The sequence below is a fragment of the Heterodontus francisci genome, chromosome 12, assembly GCF_036365525.1.
Source record: "Heterodontus francisci isolate sHetFra1 chromosome 12, sHetFra1.hap1, whole genome shotgun sequence".
Lineage (NCBI taxonomy): Eukaryota > Metazoa > Chordata > Chondrichthyes > Heterodontiformes > Heterodontidae > Heterodontus > Heterodontus francisci.
Window position 1 is genome coordinate 45,845,713 of NC_090382.1, and position 26,332 is coordinate 45,872,044.

The window sequence follows — 26,332 nt, forward strand, 5'->3', positions numbered from 1 at the left end:
GACTTCCTGCCTCAGAGGGAGGGAGGTCCCGACAGAGGCCACTTAAGTGCCTGGGCCACGTTAAATCACTGCATGGCTTCCAGGCCTGGTGGAGGTGAGCTCTTCCCTGATTTTTCAACCGGTGGGTGGGAGCTCTGCCACAACATAAACTTCCAGCCCTTGTGTGGACCAGTCATATTTAATTCCCTCTGTGAGAATTGTTTTGTTGAGAGATGTCTTCAGTGACTGTGAGAATATTTAAGGATAAATATTAGATGGTATGGACATGCCTGAACACTTAGCACTGAATCTGGCATAATGTAATATGGCTGTGTGGCCACTTCTTGGCAATTGTCTTGTTTCAGTACCATGCTACGAATGGTAGAGCATGCCTGCTCTTTATAGCCCAACAATAATTCCCCTCAAAAACGTTCTAGACCATTTTGGAGCAGACACTTAAAGGACTGCTGATTTGGCCAGTCACCACCTGGTACAAATGAGCAGAGCAAGCATGGCGCACAACTGAGGTAGAATTTGCATATGCCGGCAGCCTCTCAGGGTGGGCATGCTGTGCACCCATTTACACGCCTACCTGAAAATAGCATCAGGTGGGTCTTGGGCGTCCATGAGGTGGCTGAGGTGCATCCATTCCCCAATCTTCCACTGCTGGCTGCCCCTTTTTCAGGCAAAAGACAGATGGACAATGGTTTTAAATTCCTTCCCCCCCCACCCACAGCCCCATATCGATAAGACTTTACAAATATCTGTTAAGATTCAAATAAACTAGTGACAATATATCTCAATAGTATGTAATATTTATCACAAATTCTTTAGACAATACCTTGTATTTTATTGATGTATATACAGCCCCTGTTGAAATTAAGAATAACAGTGGGATGAATTTTGCTGTGTACTGGCAAATTCTGCCACCAGGACTGAAAGCAGGAGGCGACCCCGCTTCAGCAGGCGATGGGACCCAGGGCAGCATATTGTCGGCAGCGGCCAATTAATGGGCCACTGCCGGGGCTGCCAAGAGCTGCTGGCCCAATCAAAGGGCCGGCAGCTCAGCAACCTCAGCAATGCCACCACTAGCGGTAGCCACAATGGTGGGGTGCTTTCGAAGAGAGTTGAGGTAGGTTGGGGAAAACTGGGGCCTGGTGGCCAGGTCCGGTGATTTGGAGGAGGCAGGGGGGGGTTGGGGGTGGCATCCATTGCCGCTGGAGGTCTCTCCATGGGCCATGGGGTGCCCATAAAGGAGGGCCCCATCCTGGGAGTCCGCTGGGAGGCCATCAAGGTTTCACTGGGCAGTCTCCCCACACAGCGGCGGGCCCTTCCAATGCTGCAAAATGTCTATGGAGGTGGGAAGTGGCCCTTAACTGGCTACTTAAGTGGCTCAATTGGCCACCTGGCAGGTGGCCAAGCTGCCAACTTTCCTGCCACTGGCAGTATGGCGTGGTGTTAGGAAAACACTGGGCTCCCCTTCTGGTGCCTTCCCCCATCATTTTGCCAGCCCTCCCTCCTCCCAGCTGTCACCAAAGGGGCGAGAAAATTCAGGCCCATGAATCTGATGATTCACACTGTTTATAAAGATAAACCTTGATGAACAATCAACCTGTTTTTCTTTTCAGTTTGTTGTTCTTGGTGGCTATGCAGAAGTTGGCGGCTATTCTCTTTATCTGTTTGAAAATAAAACTGTTATTTACCCATCAGATATGTACCAAATCACAGAGCTCTCTCCTTGGCACTAACAGCACCCAGTGGTTGATAGCTTGGGCTTGGCCATTCTAAAGGCTTAGTAATTGAGTATATTCAAGACAGAGATCGATAGACTTTTAGATATTAAAAATATCAGGGGATATGAGGATAGTGCGGGAAAATGGCTTTGAGGTAGAAGATCAGCCATGATCGAGTTGAATGGCGGAGGAGGCTCGAGGGGTCGAATGACCTACTGCTCCTATTTCCTACGTTCCTAAAGGGCGGCACAGTGGTGCAGTGGTTAGCACCGCAGCCTCACAGCTCCAGCGACCCGGGTTCAATTCCGGGTACTGCCTGTGTGGAGTTTGCAAGTTCTCCCTGTGTCTGCGTGGGTTTCCTCCGGGTGCTCCGGTTTCCTCCCACATGCCAAAGACTTGCAGGTTGATAGGTAAATTGGCCATTAGAAATTGCCCCTAGTATAGGTAGGTGGTAGGGAAATATATAGGGATAGGTGGGGATGTGATAGGAATATGGGATTAGTGTAGGATTAGTGTAAACGGGTGGTTGATGGTCGGCACAGACTCGGTGGGCCGAAGGGCCTGTTTCAGTGCTGTATCTCTAAAACTAAAGGTCATCAGTGCCAGCTGATAGTTCTTAAAGGATGCTGGCCTCTTAGATCTTTGCTGCTGACCCTTCACAACTTCTGTTAATGGCGGGGGAAAAACAGATGGAGGCACATGTTTTTGTTACCTATTTTATTTCTAAAGCATACTCCACTGTAAGAAGTGACATTTGCTAAGTATATTTGATGTGTTTTTTCTCTCAGTTACTGTCCTAGGTTGTTGTCAGAAAGAATCTGTTAATGTGTTGGAAATGGAGGCTGCACAGTCACCTTCCAGAAATGGAAGTATCAGTGATGTTGCTGTTTGTGCTCTGTAAAAAAAATTAACTCTTAGGTTATCACTGCCAGTCAGAATAACTTGTTAAAAATTGAAAAGAGTTCATTTTTGAAACTCTGAGTTACATCAATAAATTATAAATCAGGACCGAGTGCTATGCAAATTATAGGAAATCATTTTGATGTGTTTTCTTTTGGATGTCCTGGTTACACCAAGCATTTCAACTAGTAAACAACTGGCTGCTTTCTAATGACAATTTGTATACTCACATGGATGTACTTACTCAGCTAAGCAAACGTTAGTATTGTCTATATTTGTAAATGTTAAAACATTCATGTTTGTTAATGAGCATGAAAAGAGCAAAGGTTGGATTTTCAATCCAGGATCGGGAACTCGTAACTTGACATGATTTTCATATGCAAAAGGCCTAATTGGCCAGTGGACGAGTGCAGTGTCCAGTTAGCAGCGCCGGGAGCAGCCTGGAGGAGGGACCCAGTAACCGAGGGCCCTTTGGAAAAGCGAATGGCAGCCATGACTGGGCTTGCTATTCACTGATGAGGTGGAGCAGCAGGGTGCTCAGAGGGCCAGTGCTGGCACGGGCAGGCATCCATGGGCAGCAGCAAGGTTCTCTGATGCTTCCCATGAGGCTTTAATTGATGCAATGGCTGACAGGAGAGAGATCATGTTGCTGGCATCTGGAAGAAGAAGCACGCCTAGAGTTTGGATGGAGGTGGTGACAGAGGTCAACAGCCAGGGAATGACCAGAAGGATGTGGGTCCAGTGTAGAAAAAGATTAAATGACCTGATAAGGTCTGGAAACGTGAGTGGCAAGTGACACCTGGCTGACAGGTCTCAAACTCTGCAAACACCAGCATGTTGACAGGCTGAGAAGACCGAAGGCCCATAAGTGGCCAGTTGCATCACTGAGATGTGAGCAACCCTCACATATAGGGCGCAGTTGAGAAGGGGGCATCACTAAAGGGCACAGCAGCTCATGTGAATGTCATGCTGGAATAGGTGAGGGAGGGCAGCCTACTCATAAATCATTCCTCATCTTGCAGGAAAAGAGATTGTACAACTCTCGAGAAATGTCTCGGACACTTGGTGGTGTGCCAGACCTCCACACTCAGACCCCGATGGAGGCAGTGTTGAAAATTGCAAGGGTGCCATTGTACCAGACCGTGGGTAATGGCAAGGCGGGAGGCCATGAAGAGCAGGGTTATTTGATATCTCTATCTTCAGGTGAAGGGCATGGAGGAAACTGTTGCCGAATGCACGCTGTGGCCATATAACCACTGTGATCTATGGGGTTGGTTGTGCTGAGGCACCTGCTGAGTAGCCCGAGTTCTCATCGCCACCTTCTTGTGGAGGGTGTTATATGTTGGGTAGGTATGCTGCCACTTAATTTAGTCTAGCCAGAGAGATTCTTAGTCTGCAGTAGTTAAACATTAATCTTTATAACTACTTACACTCCACAATAGTCTGTGTGACTCCTCCAAAACTCACGCGGCATTTATTCTCGAGTCTCACTCACATGTGATCTCTGACATCATCATGATAGGAAGTATTCTTTACACTCTTGCAAGATTAACCCTTTCAGACCCTTATACTACATCTTCTCCAAGTCTTTATCCAAATATATATTTACATACTGTTACAAGAGTTTTGTCTTTTAATTGAAAGCTACGAATTCTGTGTGTTTTTAAAAACTGAGAAAAAATGATTTTTCTGTGACCATTGAATGATGAAACTTGGTGTTTGAACTGAGTGGGACAGACTGCAAGACACCTGTTTCCAAGCAACTTAGCAGGGGAATGACAGGTCACATGACTTGATTGTTAGAGTTTCAGTTTCACTTTTGCATTGCGAAGGAGCAGTGAGCTAGACAGATAGGATGCAGTGAAATCTCTGCTTCAACCTGCCTGGAGCAGAAAGTCTGGCTGTGACTTGCTTGCAGACCAGAGAAAAGACCACTCCCTGAAAAGGAAGACTTGCATCTCTTGGAAAGAAATCCTACATTTGAGGTGTGGTTGTGGTCTGCCTGGAGAGAGAAAAAGACCCCTGGAGAGAGAAAAAGACCCAGTAAAAGAGGAGTTGCTACTCTCTGTGGAGGAAGACTGCTTTGCAGAGAAGGAGCCCCTGCATTTGAAAGGTTGCAGATTCTAATTGCCTCCAGTCTCTCAAGAATCCCTGCCTCAAGAGTAATTCCTGTTACCTTTTGTTTTTTGGGAGATCCTGAAAAATCATGAAAGCTTCTATTGCTAGACTGCTACTTCAAAACAAGCAGACCTGTTGCTACACCCTTTGCTGAAAGACCTGTGTGATGCCATCCAAGTCAATACACAAGAGATTAGAGAAAGACTACCAATATTCTGCGGACAAATTGCATTGAAAGCTTACCCATCACAGACTGTTCAACAACCTCGCCGGGAGAGACTTTGAGTGGCATCCAACTATTAGACTCTGGGACACCTCACTGACCCTGAAATATCCTACCAGACTCAATTATTTTATTATTCCTAGGAAACAGCTGTAAACCGAAAAAGCCTGTTTCCCCGGTTAAGTTTTTAAAAAATGTATGTGTGTGTGCATGAGGGTTAGGAAGAATAAGAAGTTTTAAAAGAATCTTTTTCACATATAAAGTAATCTCATTATTGTTTAAGACTTAGTTTGCTAATAAATAGTTAATTTTGTTGTTGTTTAAAGAAACCTGGGTTGGTGTGCTTTATTCTGGGGAACAAATAGAGTGTTTAATTTGGCTATTCTCCAGAAGGTGGGAAACTTTCCTAATATGCTGTGACCTGTGGAGTAGTGGGACTGAATTAACAGTGCATTACTTCCGCCTTGGTCGTAACAATACATTCACTATTTTATTTACATACTACACGTCAGGAGGCTTCACAACTCTCCCTGATCATCTTGTTGTCAGATGTAGAACATTGGTAGTCTTTCTCTGATCTCTTGTGTATTGACTTGGATGGCTTTCTAATAAAAGTTTTGTAGTATTCGGTGCTTTCTGAATTTCCAGTTCAACATCTGATACATCTAAATGTATGGCCGATTGATGTCTTTGCTGTAAAGGAATAAGATTCCTTCTATTTCTTCTTTTAGTACCTTCTGGAGTTCTTAGTAAATAAGATCGCTTATGATTCTCCTCTTTCTGGAGAATTACTCCTCTGTTTTGGTCTCGTACCCATACCTTTTGCCCTTCTGACAACTTTGATAGGTTTCTGGGACTATATTTCCTGTTATAATTATGGGCTTGTTTCTTTTGATCAGACTTTTCTTTGTCTTGTACACTCTGATAATCCTTGCATTGTAACCCTGGAAGTAATTTCTTGGGTAGAATTGGAAGTTGAGTTCAGAGATTTCTTCTTATTAAGAGTTCAGATGGTGCTAATCCGCATAATAATAGAGTGGTTCTGTATGTCTGAAGTGCTAATTGGAAATTTTGATTTTTCTTCAACATTGCTTTAATAGTTCTGACTGCTCGCTCAGCTTCTCCATTAGATTGTGGATACCTAGGATAACTTGTTAGATGAACAAATCCACATTTTTCCACAAAGTGCGTGAAGTAATCGTTTGCAAATTTTTAACCGTTATTAGATACTATTTGATCAAGTTTACCATGTGTTGCGAAAACTTCTTATAAAACTCTGATGACTGCTTCAGTTGTTGTTGTGTACATCCGTTTAACCTCGATCCATCTTGAGAAGTAATCAACTATAATTAGATAGGATTTTCCATCAAAGAAGAATAGATCAATCGCCAATCGTTCCCACGGTCTAGTTGGTAATTGGGTTGAAATTAAGTGTTTCTCTCTGATCCTGGCTGTGAACTGCACAAGCGTCACAATTCAAAATCAGTTCTTCAATATCCTTCGAGATTCTTAGCCACCACACGGACGCCTGAGCCCGTTCTCTACATTTAGTTATGCCCAAATGACCCTGATATATTCTCTCCAAGATATCTACTCTGAGTGACTCTGGAATCACCAATGTCTCATCATATACCAGCAAATCATCCACTATGGTAAAGTGGCTTCTGTGTTCGAAGAAGATTTTCATCCTCTTACCTTTGGGACTCTGTTGTGGCCAACCTTGCTCGCCATATTGGCAGACATAGATGTAACCTTCATCTGACATCTCTGCCTGATGAATTTGTTGGAGTCTATTTGGACTTGCCAGCCATTGTGATGCAGTGACCTGCAAATATGACTCATTTTTGTTAATAAAGTTAACATCATGTTGAAAAGGATGGTCGACAGTTGCTCGAGACAGTGCGTCTGCTGTCGTTTGTTGTGTGCCCTGTACATATACCGTTTTGTAGGTGAACCTCATGAGCCTCAACCGGAATCTCTGGATCCACGGTGGCATCCAGCAAGTTCCTTTTCATGGAGTATGGAAACTAAGGGTTTGTGGTCTGTCTCAATGATACCTTTAAGCCAATAATGTAGTTTGAAAACTTCTCACAAGCTCAAGTGACTGAGAGCTTCCTTCTCTGTCACAGCATATCTCATCTCAGTGTCAGATAATGCTCATGACGTGCAATGAACAGGACTTCGACTTCCATCGGCCTGTTCTTGGAAAAGGACTGCCCCTATCCCTGTAGACGAGGCATCTGCTGAGAATCTGGTTGGAAATGAAGGTTATAATGGGCTAAAACATACGGCAAAGTCAGCATCTCCTTGATTCGTTGGAATGCTTGTTTCTGATGTGCATCCCAGCACCATGCTTGAGCTTTCCTCAGCAGTTGTCACAGAGGTTTGGTAATTTGGGCCAAATTAGGTAGAAATTTTGCCAACTGATTGACTATGCCAAGAAACCGTTGAAGATCGTGGGCAGAAGTAGGAAGTCGAAATTTGCTAATGGCTGTTGTCTTTTGCAGGTCTGCCGCTACTACTGACAATGTGTCCTAAAAAAAGAGATTTTTGAAAACTCGCACTTCTCATTGAGTGTTATGCCTTTGTCCTGTAGATGATTCAAAACCGCTCTAACCCTTCGGTTATGTTCTTCATTGGACTCCTCGTGAATTAGGATGTTGTCCATATGGCAGATTACACTTTCAAGGCCCTGTAGACTACTCAACATGGTTCTCTGGAATATTTCTGGTGCTGACGTGATGCTAAATGGAAGACAGTTAAAACAAAATCTTCCAAATGGAGTCATGACGATTGTCAATAATCACTTCTTATCTAATGGAACTTGTGAAAAGCCACTATTTGCGTCAAGCTTTGTGAAGACAGTGCTTCTGGATAACGTTGCCAAACTTTTATCCACTGAGGACGTCGGGTGAATTTCTTGTGCCAAAGTTGAGTTAAGACTACACAAATATGAAGATCACCGTTAAGTTTAGGAACTGGAACCATCCCTGAACACCAATATGTAGGCTCAGTAACAGGAGAAATGTCTCCTACCCTGGTTATGTCTTTGAGTTGATGTTGAACTTGCTTGATTAGTAGAATCTTCCTAAAGAGTAAAGAGGCAAAGTGGTTTAGCATCTTTTCGCAAAGTAATACTATATTCGGTCTTCATTCTCCCCAGACCTGTGAACAATTTTGGGAATTCCTCTTGAAAGTGACTCCTGGATTCTTGTTGTTTAACTTCTGCTACTTTCCCTCTAAGATGACAGTCGATACAAGCTCTTCTACTTAAGAGTGAGAACTCCTGATTTCTTAGGACACGCAGTGTTTCTAATATCTACTTTCCCTTGTACTGAAGTGTTGCCTGTAACTTCCCGTTTACTTCAAGTTCAATCCCTTCTGGGCCATGTAACAGAGTTTCCATTGGTTGCAGAAAGTATGTGGATAGCCACGGCTCTTTGTCTGATAAGACCGTCACATTTGCGCCGAGTTTCAAATTAGTGATATGTCCATTGACATATATGTCTACAGACCAAAATGCCTGATTCAGATCATTGATCTCGGCAAGAAAATGTTTTGATTGCTCTGCTGCAGGAGGTTGTTTAAATACGTTAACTACTCTATTCTTAAATGCTTTTCCTTTAGAATTTGAGGTAGTCGAGATTTTATTTTGGCACATTTTACTGAAATGTCCCATTTTTCTACAATAAAAGCATTCTACTGTATTGGCAGGACATTGTTTGCACCTGTGGGTACTTTTGGCGCAACATCGCTGTCAGGATTTAATGGCGCCTTTCATTCACCCCCTTCCCCCCCATTGTACCTTTTCTCCTGGTGCCTTTTTTTCAGCCCTCTGGTGAAGGAACTGAACAGTTGCAGGAGGTTTCCTGAACCAAGGTTTTTCTTCACCTCACAAGATTGCTCTGTTGTTCTTTTCGACCTCAGCTAGCCTCACCAGCTGAATAGATTTATGCAGGGTGAGGTCTGCTTGAGACTGCAATAAATCTGATAGGGATTCATCACCAATATCCACAACAATATGATCTCTTACTTTAAGGTCTGTATACCCACATCCTTCAGCTAGCCTGTTAAAGGTCATTGATAAAAGCATCGACTGTTCCACCCGCTTTCTGGACCCTTTTGTTGAATCTTTCTCTTTCTAAAATCTTATTACTCTGCTAGTTGAAATCAGAATCAAAAGGTCTTAAAACTTCATCGAATTTGGCAGATGCCTCATTAAGACCCTGGCAATCACATCATCTGCAATAACCCTTATGGAATACAACAGTGTATTCACTTGCTTTGCTTCAGGCTGGCTCTCTAACTTAGATGCAGTTCTGTATCTGAGAAACCTTTTTCTCCATAATACCCAGTTTTGAATCTGATTGGGTCCCTCTTGACATTGGCAAATCTCCAGCATTCCCAATTTTTGATCCATGTTGCTTAATTTTATAGACTTTTTTTTAAGAGTGTTCCACTTTCAGAAACTCGCTTTTCAGGCTAGCTTGTTTTAATGGAGTGTTGCAGGTGCTCTCGAGTGTTCCCTGCTGTTTTTAATAGGCTGTTTTAGAGTTTTCCCCTTTGCTTGAGAACTTCACTTTGTTTATTTAGCTTGTCTTAATGGAGTTAACATAGCTGTTTGAGAGATCCCTGCTGTTTTAGGGTTCATCCCTTTCTTTGAAAACTTCAGTTTATTTGTTTTTCTTTAGGCTTTGCTGCATTAATGGAGTGTCCCTGCTGTGTTCTGGGGGTTTCCTGTGCTTTTTGGCAGTACGTGCGCTTTTCTGGGGTTTCCCATTCTTCACCCTTGCGTTCAGCCCGAGTGGATGATTGGGTTTTTCGCTTTTTTTTTCTCTAGCACTATGCCTTCAGAAAATTACTTTCAGCCCTTCAAAGGCTTTGAATGTGATTCCTCGACTGTCGGCACTGTAACTCACCTGATAGATGAAATTGATTGGCAGACAACCTCACTTCTGTTCTGTGGAGCAGTCTGTATTTCACCACAGCTGTGGAGCTTTTCTTTTGTCGAGATCTGCAGTTTTTTTGGCACTATTTTTTCTAGGTCAGGCCTTTTCAGCTAGTTGTTTCGAGTTTTCTTCTGGGTATAGGATGGTAAGAACTTTTGTTGTTCTTGATCCCACCGCTGATCACCATGTTATATGTTGGTTCGGTATGCGGCCACATTATTTAGTCTAGCCAGAGAGATTCTCAGTCTGTAGTAATTAAACATTAATCTTTATTTCATTATAACTATTTACACTCCTCTCTAGCCTGTGTGACTCCTCCAAAAGCCACACTGCATCTATTCTGGATGTAGGAGCAGTTTGGGTAGAGATGAGAAATGATAAAGGCAAGAAGTCACTTGGGGGAGTGGTGTACAGGCCCCCTAACAGTAACCACATAGTAGGACGGGGTATAAAGGAAGAAATAATGGGAGCTTGTCAAAAAGGTACGGCGATAATCACGGGGGATTTTAATCTATGTATAGACTGGAAAAATAAGATGGGCAAAGGTCACCGAGATGAGGAGTTCATAGAATGCGTTCAGGATAGTTTCTTGAAACAGCACATTCTGGAGCCAATCACAGAGCAGGCTATACTAGATTTGGTATTATTTAGAGATACAGCACTGAAACAGGCCCTTTTGCCCACCAAGTCTGTGCTGACCATCAACCACCCATTTCTACCAATCCTACATTAATCCCATATCCCTACCTTTCCTCAATTCCCCTACCTATACTAGGGACAATTTATAATGGCGAACTTACCTAATCAACCTCCAAGTCTTTGGCTGCGGTCAGAAACCGGAGCACCCGGCGAAAACCCACACAGTCACAGGGAAAACTTGCAAACTCCGCACAGGCAGTACCCAGAATCGAACCTGGGTCGCTGGAGCTGTGAGGCTGCAGTGCTAACCACTGCGCCACTGTGCAGCCTGCCAACGAGATAGGATTAATTAATGACCTCATAGTGAAGGCACCCCCAGGCAGCAGGAATCATAATATAATTGAATTTTCCATTCAGTTTGCAGGAGAGAAGAGTGGGTCTAAGACGAGTATTTTAAACTTAAATAAGGGCAATTGTGAGGGCGTGAAAGCAGAACTAGCAAAAGAGAACTGGCAAAATAGGTTAAGGGACGGGTCAATAGAGATGCAGGCCGGGATTTCATATTGAAAAGTCAGTGGCGAACCCGCTTCCGCCTTGACTGGGGATCCAAGCTGCATTTTATGGGTCCCCAGTCTTTAAGTGTTCCAAGGCGGGACGTCCACATGCTTGAGAGAGGTAGTCCCGCCTCAGTGAGCTGCCGGCAATCAGCGGGCCAGCAGCTTTCAGTCCCAGCAGCGCCACCGAGAGCGGTGGCCACTGCTCCTGGGACTACAGCCCAGCGGAAGACATGGAGACGGGAAGACAGGTAGGTTTTGGTTACCTCGCCGGGGGTAATCGGTTGGGCCTGGCGAGGCAAGGGTGGTCGGTTGGGGGGAAGGGGGGCGTGTTGGGTGCTGGGGGTGATTGGGGTGGCGGAGGTGGCCCTCCATTGGGCACCCTGTGCCTGATGAGCAGGACCCCCCCCTCCCCCACTTGGGACAATCGCAGCCGCCAGGTTTTCACAGGCAGCTTTTCCTGGCTCCAGGACGCCCGCTTGCAACGTGTAAAATCTGCGTGGAGGTGGACGAAGGCCCTTAAATGGCCGTTAAGTAGCCACTTAAGGGCCTTGATTGGCCTGGGGTGGGCGGGCCGTTTTTTACCACCCAACCCCCCGCCCTACGTAGTGGGGTGGAGGCGGGAGCATGTCGGGAAAGCCTCCCGGAGTCTCCCACTCCATTTTACGCCACCCCTCCCTCCACCATCTGGCTCGTTGGGCTGGCATAAAATTTCAGCTTCAGTGTCAAACATTTAAGGGGATATTTCAGAATACACAGAATAGATACATTCTAACAAAGAACAGTACAGCACAGGAACAGGCCATTCGGCCCTCCAAGCCTACGCCGATCATGATGCCTGTCTAAACTAAAACCTTCTGCACTTCTGGGGTCCGTATCCCTCTATTCCCATCCTATTCATGTATTTGTCAAAATGCCTCTTAAACGTCGCTATAGTACCTGCTTCCACCACCTACCCCAGCAGCAAGTTCCAGGCACTCACCACCATCTGTGTAAAAAACTTGCCTCGCACATCCCCTATAAACTTTGCCCCTCGCACCTGAAACCTGTCTCCCCTAGTAACTGGCTCTTCCACCCTGGGAAAAAGCTTCTGACTATCCACTCTGTCCATGCCACTCATAACTTTGTAAACCTCTATCAGGTCACCTCTCCACCTCCGTCGTTCCAGTGAAAACAATCCGAGTTTATCCAACCTCTCCTCATAGCTAATACACTTCAGACCAGGCAACATCCTGGTAAACCTCTTCTGTACCCTCTCTAAAGCCTCCACATCCTTCTGGTAGTGTGGCGACCAGAATTGTACGCAATATTCCAAGTGTGGCCTAACTAAAGTTCTGTACAGTTGTAGCATGACTTGCCAATTTTTATACTCAATGCCCCGACCGATGAAGGCAAGCATGCCGTATGCCTTCTTGACTACCTTATCCACCTGCATTTCCACTTTCAGTGATCTGTGGACCTGTACACTCAGATCTCTCTGCCTGTCGATACTCCTAAGGGTTCTGCCATTTACTGTATACTTCCCACCTGTATTAGACCTTCCAAAATGCATTACCTCACATTTGTCCGGATTGAACTCCATCTGCCATTTCTCCGCCCAAGTCTCCAACCGATCTGTATCCTGCTGTATCCTCTAACAATCCTCATCACTATCCGCAACTCTACCAACCTTTGTGTCGTCCGCAAACTTACTAATCAGACCAGCTACATTTTCCTCCGAATCATTTCTATATACTACAAACAGCAAAGGTCCCATCGCTGATCCCTGCGGAACACCACTAGTCACAGCCCTCCATTCAGAAAAGCCCTTCCACTGCTACCCTCAGTCTTCTATGACCGAGCCAGTTCTGTATCCATCTTGCCAGCTCACCTCTGATCCCGTGTGACTTCACCTTTTGTACCAGTCTGCCATGAGGGACCTTGTCAAAGGTTTTAGTGAAGTCCATGTAGACAACATCCACTGCCCTTCCTTCATCAATCATCTTTGTCACTTCCTCAAAAAACACGATCCTCAAGTTAGTGAGACACGACCTCCCCTTCACAAAACCATGCTGCCTCTCGCTAATAAGTCCATTTGTTTCCAAATGGGAGTAAATCCTCTCCCGAAGAATCCACTCCAATAATTTCCCTACCACTGATGTAAGGCTCACCAGCCTGTAATTTCCTGGATTATCCTTGCTACCCTTCTTAAACAAAGGAACAACATTGGCTATTCTCCAGTCCTCTGGGACCTCACCTGTAGCCAATGAGGATTCAAAGATTTCTGTCAAGGCCCCAGCAATTTCCTCCTTTGCCTCCCTCAGTATTCTGGGGTAAATCACATCAGGCCCTGGGGACTTATCTACCTTAATGTTTTTCAAGACACACAACACCTCCTCCCTTTTGATAATGACATGACCCAGACTATCTACACACCCTTTCCTAGAATCATCATCCACCAAATCCTTCTCTTTGGTGAATACTGATGCAAAGTACTCATTTAGTACCTCGCCCATTTCCTGTGGCTCCACGCATAGATTCCCTCCTCTGTCCTTGAGTGGGCCAACGCTTTCATTGGCTACCCTCTTGTTCTTTATAAATGCATAAAAGCCTTGGGATTCTCCTTAATTCTGTTTGCCAATGACTTTTCATGACCCCTTTTAGCCCTCCTGACTCCTTGCTTAAGTTCCTTTTTTTTTCTTTTTTTTTCTTTGGCCTCCTTGTCTCGAGAGACAATGGGTAAGCGCCTGGAGGTGATCAATGGATTGTGAAGCAGTGCCTGGAGTGGCTATAAAGGCCAATTCTAGAGTGACAGACTCTTCCACAGGTGCTACAGATAAAATTGGTTGTCAGTGCTGTTACACAGTTGGCTCTCCCCTTGCACTTGTGTCTTTTTTCCTGCCAACGGCTAAGTCTCTTTGACTCGCCACACTTTAGCCCCGCCTTTATGGCTGCCCGCCAGCTCTGGGGATCGCTGGCAACTGACTCCCACGACTTGTGATCAATGTCACAGGGCTTCATGTCGCGTTTGCAGATGTCTTTAAAGCGGAGACATGGACGGCCGATGGGTCTGATCCCAGTGACGAGCTCGGTGTACAATGTATCCTTGGGGATCCTGCCATCTTGCATGCGGTCACATGGCCAAGCCATCTCAAGCTCTGCTGGCTCAGTAGGGTGTATATGCTGGGGATGTTGACTTCCTCGAGAACTTCTGTGTTGGAGATACGGTCCTGCCACCTGATGCCAAGTATTCTCCGGAGGCAGCGAAGATGGAATGAATTGAGACGTCGCTCTTGGCTGACATACGTTGTCCAGGCCTTGCTGCCGTAGAGCAAGGTACTGAGGACACAGGCTTGATAGACTCGGACTTTTGTGTTCCGTGTCAGTGCGCCATTTTCCCACACTCTCTTGGCCAGTCTGGACATAGCAGTGGAAGCCTTTCCCATTCGCTTGTTGATTTCTGATTCGAGAGACAGGTTACTGGTGATAGTTGAGCCTAGGTACGTGAACTCTTGAACCACTTCCAGAGCGTGATCGTCGATATTGATGGATGGGGCATTTCTGACATCCTGTCCCATGAAGTAGGCTTTCTTGAGGCTGGGAGAAGAGGATCCCAAACAGTGTAGGTGCAAGAACACAGCCCTGTTTCACATCACTCAGGATAGCAAAGGGGTCTGATGAGGCGCCGCTATGCTGAATTGTGCCTTTCATATTGTCATGGAATGAGGTGATGATACTTAGTAGCTTTGGTGGACATCCGATCTTTTCTAGTCGTCGGAAGAGACCACGTCTGCTGACGAGGTCAAAGGATTTGGTGAGATAAATGAAAGCAACGTAGAGGGGCATCTGTTGTTCACAGCATTTCTCCTGTAGCTGGTGAAGGGAGAACAGCATGTCAATGGTGGATCTCTCTGCTCGAAAGCCACACTGTGCCTCAGGGTAGACATACTCAGCCAGCTTCTGGAGCCTGTTTAAAACGACTTGAGCAAAGACTTTCCCCACTATGCTGAGCAGGGAGATTCCACGGTAGTTGTTGCAGTCACCGCGGTCACCCTTGTTCTTATAGAGGGTGATGATATTGGCATCGCACATGTCCTGTGGTACTGCTGCCTCGTCCCAGCACAGGCAAAGCAGTTCGTGGAGTGCTGAAAGTATGGCAGGCTTGGCACTCTTGATTATTTCAGGGGTAATGCCGTCCTTCCCAGGGGCTTTTCTGCTGGCTGGAGAATCAATGGCATCACTTAGCTCCAATTTTGTTAGCTGTACGTCCAGCTCATCCATGACTGGCAGAGACTGGGCTGCATTGAGGGTGATCTCAGTGACAACATTTTCCCTAGAGTACAGTTCTAGGTAGTGCTCCACCCAGCGGTCCATTTGCTTGCGTTGGTCAGTGATTGTGTCCCCTGACTTAGATTTGACGGGGGGTGATCTTGATGGTTGGCCAAAGGCTCTCTTAATGCCATCATACTTCCCACTTTCTTGATGTTCCTCAGGGGCTTCGTCTGTTCCCAGCCTTCTAGCCCTTATGAATGCTTCCTTTTCCTTTTTGACGCGGCTCACAATGTCCCTCGTTATCCAAGATTCCCGAAACTTGCCAAACTTATCCTTCATCCTCACAGGAACATGCTGGTCCTGGATTCTAATCAACTGACTTTTGAAAGACTCCCACATGTCAGATGTTGATTTACCCTCAAACAGCCGCCCCCAGTCTAAATTCTTCAGTTCCTGCCTAATATTGTTATAATTATCCTTCCCCCAATTTAGCACCTTCACCCGAGGACTACTCTTATCCTTATCCACAAGTACCTTAAAACTTACGGAATTATGGTCACTGTTCCTGAAATGCTCCTCTACTGAAACTTCGACCACCCGGCCGGGCTCATACCCCAATACCAGGTTCAGTGCGGCCTCTTCCCTAGTTGGACTATCTACATATTGTTTCAAGAAGTCCTCCTGGATGCTCCTTACAAATTCTGCCCCGTCCAAGCCCCTAGCACTGTGAGTCCCAGTCAATATAGGGGCTTGGATGGGGCAGAATTTGTAAGGAGCATCCAGGAGGACAACAACCCTGTTGCTTTTACATCTTTCCAAAATCTGTCTACATATCTGCTCCTCTATCTCCCGCTGGTTGTTGGGAGGCCTGTAGTAAACCTCCAACACTGTCATTGCATCCTTCCTATTCCTGAGCTCTACCCATATTGCCTCGCTGCATGAGCCCTCCAAGGTGTCCTCCCATAATACAGCTGTGATATTCTCCTTAACCAGTAATGCAACTCCGCCATCCCTTTTACATCCCTCTCTATCCTGCCTGAAGCATATAAATCCAGGAATGCTTAGCTGCCAATCCTGTCCTTCCCTCAACCAAGTCCCTGTAATAGCAACATCATAGTTCCAAGTACTAATCCAAGCTCTAGGTTCATCTGCCTTACCTGTTATACTTCTCGCATTGAAACAAATGCACTTCAGACCACCAGTCCCACTGTGCTCAGCAACATCTCCCTGCCTGCTCTTCCTCTCAGTCTTCCTGGACTTATTCACTAGTTCCCCCTCAATTATTTCACCTGCTGATCTACTGCTCTGGTTCTCACCCCCCTGCCACACCAGTTTAAACCCTCCCGAGTGGCGCGAGCAAACCTTGCAGCCAGGATATTTGTGCCCCTCCAGTTTAGATGCAACCCGTCCTTCTTCTACAGGCCCCACCTGTCCCGGAAGAGATCCCAATGATCCATATATCTGAAAACCTCCCTCCTACACCAGCTGTTTAGCCACGTGTTCAGCTGCACTATCTTCCTATTTCTAGCCTCACTGGCACGTGGCACAGGGAGTAATCCCGAGATTACAACCCTAGAGGTCCTGTCTTTTAACTTACTGCCTAACTCTCTGAACTCCCCCTGCAGGACCTCGTCACTTTTCCTGCCTATGTTGTTAGTAACCGTTGTGTACCACAACCTCTGGCTGTTCACCCTCCCCCTTCAGAATGCCCCCTGCCCGTTCAGAGACATCCTTGACCCTGGCACCAGGGAGGCAACATACCATCCTGGAGTCTCTTTCACGTCCACAGAAGCGCCTATCTGTGAGAAAGAAAACGAGAAAGAAAAATTCCAAGGGGAAGACCCACCATCCGTGGTTAACTCAAAAAGTTAAAGATCGTATCAAACTTAAAGAAAAAGCATATAAATACGAAAAGATGGGTGGCAGGTCAGAAGATTGGACAGAATATAAAAAGCAGCAAAGAATGACTATAAGGAGTGAAAAATTAGAGTACGAGAGAAAGCTGGCTAGAAATATAAAAAGATACGAAGAGTTTCTATAGATAATTAAAGAAGAAAAGAGTTAACAAAGTGAGCATTGTTCCGATAGAAAGTGAGTCTGGGTAATTAACAATGGAAAATAAGGAGATGGCAGATGAATTGAACAGGTATTTTGCATCGGTCTTCACTATAGAGAACACAAGTAACATCCCAGAAATAGCTATAAATCAGGAAATGGATGGAAGGGAGGGAGGAAATCAAGAAAATTACAATCACCAGGGAAGTTTTTTTAAAATTCATTTATTGGATGTGGGCCTCGCTGGCCAGGCCAGCATTTATTGCCCATCCCTAATTGCCCTTGAGAAGGTGGTGGTGAGCTGCCTTCTTGAACCACTGCAGTCTATGTGGGGTAGGTACACCCACAGTGCTGTTAGGAAGGGAGTTCCAGGATTTTGACCCAGCGACAGTGAAGGAATGGCGATATAGTTCCAAGTCAGGATGGTGTGTGACTTGGAGGGAAACTTGCAGGTTGTGATGTTCCCATGCATTTGCTGCACTTGTCCTTCTAGTTGGTAGAGGTCACGGGTTTGGAAGGTGCTGTCTAAGGAGCCTTGGTGCATTGCTGCTGTGCATCTTGTAGTTGGTACACACTGCTGCCACTGTGCGTCGGTGGTGAAGGGAGTGAATGTTGGTGGATGGTGTGCCAATCAAGCGGGCTTCTTTGTCCTGGATGGTGTCGAGCTTCTTGAGTGTTGTTGGAGCTGCCCCCATCCAGGTAAGTGGAGATTATTCCATCACACTCCTGACTTGTGCCTTGTAGATGGTGGACAGGCTTTGGGGAGACAGGAGGTGAGTTACAACCTGCTGTTGTAGCCACGATATTTGTATGGCTGCTCCAGTTCAGTTTCTGGTCAATGGTAGCCCCTAGGATGTTGATAGTGGGGGATTCAGCGATGGCAATGCCATTGAATGTCAAGGGGAGATGGTTAGATTCTCTCTTGTTGGAGATTTTCATTGCCTGGCACTTGTGTGGGGCGAATGTTACTTGCCACTTATCAGCCCCAGCCTGGTATTGTCCAAGTCTTGCTGCATTTCTACACAGGCTGCTCAAGTATCTGAGGAGTCACGAATGGTGATAAACATTGTGCAATCATCAGTGAACATCCCCATTTCTGACCCTATGATTGAAGGAAGGTCATTGATGAAGCAGCTGAAGATGGTTGGGCCTAGGACACTACCCTGAGGAACTCCTGCAGTGATGTCCTGGAGATCAGATGATTGACCTCCAACAACCACAACCATCTTCCTTTGCACTAGGTATGACTCCAATCGGCGGTGAGTTTTCTCCCTGAACCTCGTTGATTTCTCTTTTGCTCGGGCTCCTTGATGCCATCCTCGGTCAAATGCTGCCTTGATGTCAAGGGCAGTCACTCTCACCTCACCTCGAGTTCAGCTGTTTTGTCCATGTTTGAACTTAGGCTGTAATGAGGCCAGGAGCTGAGAGGCCCTGGCGGAACCCAAAGTGAGCGTCACTGAGCAGGTTATTGCTAAGCATGTGCCACTTGATGGTACTGTCGATGACACCTTCCATCACTTTACTGATGATGGAGAGTAGACTGATGGGGGGTAATTGGCCGGGTTGGACTTGTCCTGCTTTTTGTGTACAGGACATACCTGGGCAATTTTCTACATTGCACGGTAGATGCCAGTGTTGTAGCTGAACTGGAACAGCTGGGTTAGGGGCGTGGCAAGTTCTGGAACACAGGGCTTCAGTACTATTGCAGGAATTTTGTCAGGGCCCATAGCCTTTGCAGTATCCAGTGCCTTCAGCCATCTTTTTCCTCGGATGAGGATGGCAAACACGAGGGGACATAGCTTTAAGTTGAGGGGTGAAAGATATAGGACAGATGTCAGAGGTAGTTTCTTTACGCAGAGAGTAGTAGGGGCGTGGAACGCCCTGCCTGCAACAGTAGTAGACTCGCAAACTTTAAGGGCATTTAAGTGGTCATTGGATAGACATATGGATGTAAATGGAATAGTGTAGGTCAGATGATCGGCGCAACATCGAGGGCCGAAGGGCCTGTACTGCGCTGTAATATTCTAATTCTAATTCTAATTTCTTCAAATCATGCGAGTGAATCAAATTGGCTGAAGTCTTGCATCTGTGTTGCTGGGGACTTCAGGGGGAGGCCGAGATGGATCATCAACTCGGCACTTCTGGCTGAAGATTGTTGCAAATGCTTCAGCCTTATCTTTCGCACTGATGTGCTGGGCTCTCCCATCATTGAGGATGGGGATATTTGTGGAGCCACCTCCTCCAGTTAGTTGTTTAATTGTCCACCGCCATTCACGGCTGGATGTGGCAGGACTGCAGAGCTTAGATCTGATCTATTGGTTATGGGATCGCTTAGCTCTGTCTATCGCATGCTGCTTACGCAGTTTGGCACGCAGATAGTCCTGTGTTGTAGCTTCACCAGGTTGACACCTCATTTTGAGGTATGCCTGGTGCTGCTCCTGGCATGCCCTCCTGCACCCTTCATTGAACTAGGGTTGGCCTCCTGGCTTGATGGTAATGGTGGAGTGGGGGATATGCTGGGCCATGAGGTTACAGATTGTGGCTGAGTACAATTCTGCTGCTGCTGATGGCCCACGGCGTCTCATTGATGCCCAGTTTTGCATTGCTCGACCTGTTCGAAATCTATCCCATTCAGCACGGTGATAGTGCCACACAACACGATGGAGGGTATCCTCAATGTGAAGGCGGGACTTGGTCTCCACAAGGACTGTGCGGTGGTCACTCCTACCAATACTGTCATGGACAGATGCATCTGCGGCAGGCAGATTGGTGAGGACGAGGTCAAGTATGTTTTTCCCTGTTGTTGGTTCCCTCACCAGCCGCCGCATACCCAGTCTAGCAGCTATATCCTTTAGGACTCGGCCAGCTCGGTCAGTAGTGGCGCTACCGAGCCACTCTTGGTGATGGACATTGAAATCCCCCACCCAGAGTACATTCTGTGCCCTTGCCACCCTCAGTGCTTCCTCCAAGTGCTGTTCAACATGAAGGAGTACTGACTCATCAGCTGAGGGAGGGCGGTAGGTGGTAATCAGCAGGAGGTTTCCTTGTCCAAGTTTGACCTGATGTCATGAGACTTCATGGGGCCCGGAGTCGATGTTGAGGACTCCCAGGGCAACTCCCTCCCGACTGTATACCACTGTGCCACCACCTCTGCTGGGTCTGTCCTGCCGGTGGGACAGGACATACCCGGGGATGGTGTTGGCAGTGTCTGGGACATTGTCAGGTATGATTCCGTGAGTATGACTATGTCAGGCTGTTGCTTGACTAGTCTGTGGGATAGCTCTCCCATCTTTGGCACAAGCCACCAGATGTTAGTATGGAGGACTTTGCAGAGTCGACAGGGCTGGGATTGCCGTTGTCATTTCCGGTCCCTAGGTTGATGCCGGGTGATCCGACTTGGATGAAGGGACCAAAGGTATGGTTGCTAAATTTGCTGATGATGCAACAGTAGGTAGGAAAGGAAATTTAAGAGGACAAAAGGAGGCTACGAAGTTATATAGATAGGTTAAGTGAGTGGACAAAGATCAGGCAAATGGAGTATAATGTGGGAAAATGTGAAATTGTCCATTTTGGCAGGAAGAATAAAAAAGCAGCATATTGTCTAAATAGTGAGAGATTGCAGAGCTCTGAGATGCAGAGGGATCTGGATATCCTAGTGCATGAATCACAAAAGGTTAGAATGCAGTTTCAGCAACTAATTAGGAAAGCTAATGGAATGTTATTGACTATTGCGAGGGGAATTGAATGCAAAAGTAGGGAGGTTATGCTTCAGTTATATAGGGCATTGGTGAGACCACATCTGGAGTACTGTATACAGTACTGATTTCTGTAGACCACTCAGTGTCACTGATGGCACAGAGATACTTGAGAGCTTGCCAGCTGCGTCCCAGCTGGTGGCCTCATCCAGCATGCAAGGGTGCCATGAAAGGGCTGATGGAGTTGAAGTGGCTGATGAGGGGGCCACCCCTCAGTGGGCACCAGAATCATCCCGCGAGCCCTCGGCCACTTTGACTGAGGAACCATCCATGCCGCAAGTCCCTGTGACAGAGGCTGCCCCTGCAATGATGCAGATGCAGCAGCCTTTGGAGGAGCCCCCATGGGCTCCTCCAAGATGACGACAGAAGCCACAGGCATTTCGACTGGATGCAGAGACAAGTGAGCAGGCTGCCTCCACCTCTTCCTCAGCCACAGGGGGAGCACCCCATAGCAGTGCATGGAAATGCAAGGTGCCACACTGTTAGTTGCACTTTATGTGTCACCTGGGTGATGATTTCTCAGTTTGTTTTATCATTGACTTTTCCTGTATTGCTAATTGCTTTTGCTTTTGATCAGACTTCTGTGTTATTATTGCTCGATGTCAAAAGGGAAATGGAGTTTGGAGTTGCAGGGGGACTGGCGGTGGGGCCTGGGTTTGCTGTGGTGCCATGGTCTGTGAGGTGGGAGAATGTTGGCGGTGGAGATCCCATTCTCAATGGTTTTTGGTGGCAATAGGGTTCTTCAGATTTGTGTGCTTGCTGGATGATTTCTCTCTCTAATGAAAGGTGAGTCATAGAGTTATCTGTCATAAGGGCCGAGAGGTGCTCAGGTGAAACATTGCTGAATTAGCATTGCCTTTGCAGCCATGCCAGCCTGCTGATCATGTGAGGCCTGAGATTGTCTTGGCAGTCTTCCTCCAATGCCTAGGCACCTCTGCAGCACTCCCTTTGCTCTCCTCTTCCTGTTCTTCTTCCTCCTCTCTGTCCTCCTCCGAGGGAGAATGCTGTTCCCGGTCCTCCTCTTCATCCAGCTCCAGGCCTTTTTGTAGTGTCATGTTGTGCAGGGAGCAGCAGATGACCACAATACAAGACACTCTGGCTGGCTCTTGCTGGAGGGCACCACCTGACCAGTCAAGGCAATGGAAGCGCATCTTCAAGATGCCAATGGTCTGTTCAGTGCAGCTTCATGTTCGAAGATGGCTCTGGTTGTAGCGCCTCTCTGCACCTGTGTCTTGGTGCAAGATGGGCATCAGGAGCCACCTCCCCAGAGGATAACACTTATCCCCCAACAACTACCAACTGAGACGGGATGTGGGCCTGAAGAGGTGAGGCACCTGGGACTCTCGAAGAACAAAGGAATCATGACAGTTGCCCAGGAACCGAGCACATACCTACAAGATGCACTTCCTGTGGTCACAGACCAGCTGGACATTCAGTGAGTGGAAGCCTCTTCTGTTCAGGAATCTGACTGGCTGGTCTATCGGTGCCTTGATGGCTACGTGGGTAAAATCAATGACTTCCTGGACCTAAGGGAATCCATCGATGATGGCAAAGCCCAATGCCCTCTGTGCCTGCACAGGCCCATCTGTCTCAAAATGGATGTATTCCCCTGCCCTCCGGAATAGGGCATCCATGACCTGCATGATGGTGTGATGAGCTGTCAAACGACACGATGCTACCCAGGTCTTCAGCTGATCCCTGGAATGACCAGAGGACATAAACATTCAGGGCGACAATGACCGTGATGGCTGCTGATAGTTAGAAGGGGATTAGTGTAGTGCTTTGTCATGGTATTAGAGGCTGAATGATTGTTTCCACTCAATCTTAATTTTTTAAAATGACTGTGACATTATTTAATTCTGGCCTCTTGTGCATCCCTGATTTTTATCGCTCCAACACTGGTGGCTGCCCCAAGCTCTGGAATACTCTCCCTACACCTCTACCTCTCCACTTTGCTTTCCTTCTTTAAGACACTCCTGAAAATGTACCTCTGTAACCAAGCTTTTGGTCATCTGACCTAATATCTCCTTTTGCGGCTCGGTGCCATACTTTGTTTTATAATGCTCCTGTGAAGCACCTTTGGATGTTTTATCACATTAAAGGTGCTATATATGTTGTTATTATTGTCAATATTTACATTAAGTCCAGGAGCATGCCTTGCTGTACACTGGCTGTGAACTTTGGTCTCACTTAGCTTTTCCCTGAGTTATGGTACTGAGTTGCTTGATTAACTGGTGGAATCTGCACAAGCTTTGATATCTCAACCTTCATCCATGCATGAAATTCTAAGATTAGGTGATATTTTGTGATTAGGTATGACCAAAATGTCCTAAAAATGTGACTGAAAAAAGAGGTGGCATTTTAGTGAGTTGACTAGGCACACTTTTGCCAAAATTGACATTTATGTACTCTGAAGTATGCAAATTCCTTACATGCCTCACAGAAAATTTATTTACTAGAATTAATCATCTTATGAAAAGCTCTTCCATAGCATCTTGTTACTTACTGATGCAGATGGGAATAAACAGAGTCTGGTGTGACTTGACAATCAAAATCTCAAATATTGTAAAATAAGAAAGTTAAAGTTACAAGCAGCCTTACACTAGGTATCATTGAATTATAGTAATAAATTTTAGCAATGAAATATTTCTCCAAGAAGCCTCAGATTACTGTTGGAATTGTTATTTGGCACTTGGGATATCTTTGTATTGAATAATCTATAAAATGTAAGTCAACGAGTCATAAAAACTGTTAAATGTTAAATGAATTTGTATAATGTTTGTGCAAATAACCAATATACTTATTAATAATTTCTAAGTTGATCATTTGGGTTATTTTCTTGTGTTACAGGTTACCATTCTCATTTTTCTTGCTCTTGCATTTCTTGCCTGTATCGTGTTCCTCGTGGTATACAAAGCCTTCACCTATGACCACAGTTGCCCAGATGGATTTGTGTACAAGGTAAGGGTTAAAAAAGAGAGACTCTTTCTATCAACATATTGTATTTGTGGAATAACAAATCTTACTTTCAAATTTATAACTAATTTGAAGTCATTAACAGTGCAATGGCTAGTCTTTTGCCACAATTTCCTTGTGACTTACACCATTTGCTGTCCCAAATATAACATAACATAGATATAAAAATGAGAATTTTTATTTTAGCAACTTGTATCATTACTCGTATTGACCACCGTAGTAAATTAGAAAGGATGTGTGGGCAAGGTTCCAGGCAATAGAGTGATAGCTCTATTCGAAACAGAGATATGTTTGCAAGTTTCTCAGCACAAAGCAGGTTTTCAGTGAATCAAATGTAATCATGCATTTGGTTGTGCATTTACAGAGCTATGCTACAAATTTGATTTTGTTTAATAAAAGGTTTTAAAGTTTATAAAGCAGATTTGAATTGCTGAAAATGTTGGCCTAGAAACTCCTAGATTCTCAATGTTTTGGGATAAGAGTGGTGGGATGAGATTTATGTGCACCAAAATCCAAGAAGGCTGACCCCATCAGAAACCCCAGGATCAGCTAATTTCCATCATGCTGGTGGGACAAGGGTCTGAGTCCCATCAGTAAGGGACCAGACATGATGTGGGTGGAAAATTCAGGAAGGGATGGACAAGGGCAGGTATACTTTAGTTCAAGGGCTGTATGCAGTTGAAGGACTAAGAAGGCTCTTGGAAGAGAGAGTGAAATGGTTACAGCAACAGAAGGGAAAAGGCATACATTGGTTTTCTCTGAGATTGCTGCGGAAGTGCTACTGATCAAATTAGAGAACTAAGGGTTGCCATTTTGGAATACTAAGAAAGAAGCCATCACATGCAGTAACACAGTTCGTATGGATGGAGTGGCTGTGGCTTTCAGTAGGATTGCTGAGAAGGATGCTGAAGAACAAGATACTGCAGTGCCCGCTACCTTTGGCAACACTGGGTGACTTCTCATGCACCCTACCGTATACCCTTTCCCTTTCACTGTGCAGCCAAAAGACACCGACTAAAGTGTCAATGAGGAACTGATACATGGGCTGGATTTTACGTTGGGCAGACGAGAGCTTTCCACCGACGTAAAAGACGGTGGCAAACCCGCTTCTGCCTCATCTGGGAATCCGTCCCGCATTTTACGGGTCCCCAGGCCTTAATTGGTCCGAGGCGACACTGCCACCCATTTAAGGGAGGAAGTCCCATCTCATTGAGCTGCCACCCAGCCAGTGGCCCGACAGCTTTTAGTCCCAGCAGAACCACCGGTAGCAGTGGCCACTGCTGGGACTGCAGCCCAGCTGACCGCAGAGGAAGACATGGAGCTGGGATTTAAGGTCAGGTCCTGGCGAGGCAAAGGTGGTCGTTTGGGGGGAAGTGGGGCGTGTTGGGTCCTGGCGGTGGTTGGGGAGGCGTGTCCGATTATCAGGGCCCACCTCCGGGGTGCTGAGAAACAGTCTGCTTTTCCCAGGTGGCTTTTCCCAACTCCAGGACATAAGAACATAAGAACTAGGAGCAGGAACAGGCAATTCAGCTCCTCGAGCCTGCTCCGCCATTCAATACGATCATGACTGATCTCATCTCGGCCTCAACAACACTTTCCTGCCCATTCTCCATAATCCTTCAATCCATTACTAATTAAAAATCTGTCTATCTCCTCCTTAAATTTACTCAATGTCTCAGCATCCACCGTACTCTGGGGTAGTGAATTCCACAGATTCACGACCCTTTGAGAGAAGTAATTTCTCCTCATCTCTGTTTGAAATCTGCTACCCCTTATCCTAAAAGTATGAACTCTCATTCTAGATTGCCCCACAGGAGGAAACATCCTCTCTACGTCTACTTTGTCAATCCCCTTAATCATCTTATATACCTCAATTAGATCTCCTCTCATTCTTCTGAACTCTAGAGAGTAAAGGCCTAAACTGCTCAATCTCTCTTCATAAGACAAACCCCACATCTCTGGAATCAATCCGCGTGGAGATGGGCGAAGGCCCTTAAGTGGCCATTTAAGGGCCTTGATTGGCCTGGGGTGGGTGGCCCGTTTTCCACTTCCTCCCCCGCCTTACATAAAGGGGGGTGGAAACGAGAGCGTATCGGGAAAGCCTCCCAGAGCCTCCTGCTCCATTTTACGCCACCCTCCCGCCACCATCTGGCTTGTTGGAGTGGTGTAAAATTCCGGCCAATGCGAGACATAGTGCACA

At 46.1% G+C, this 26,332-nt stretch overlaps 1 protein-coding gene across 1 annotated transcript in view; it reads left to right on the forward strand.

The window, feature by feature from the left end:
- Positions 1-26,332, forward strand: part of nsg2 (neuronal vesicle trafficking associated 2) — a 129,273-nt gene that overhangs the window by 81,043 nt on the left and 21,898 nt on the right. The window contains exon 3 of the mRNA XM_068042944.1: positions 24,007-24,117. Within this exon, the coding sequence (XP_067899045.1) occupies positions 24,007-24,117 (111 nt within the window). The remainder of the gene's footprint in view (positions 1-24,006; positions 24,118-26,332) is intronic.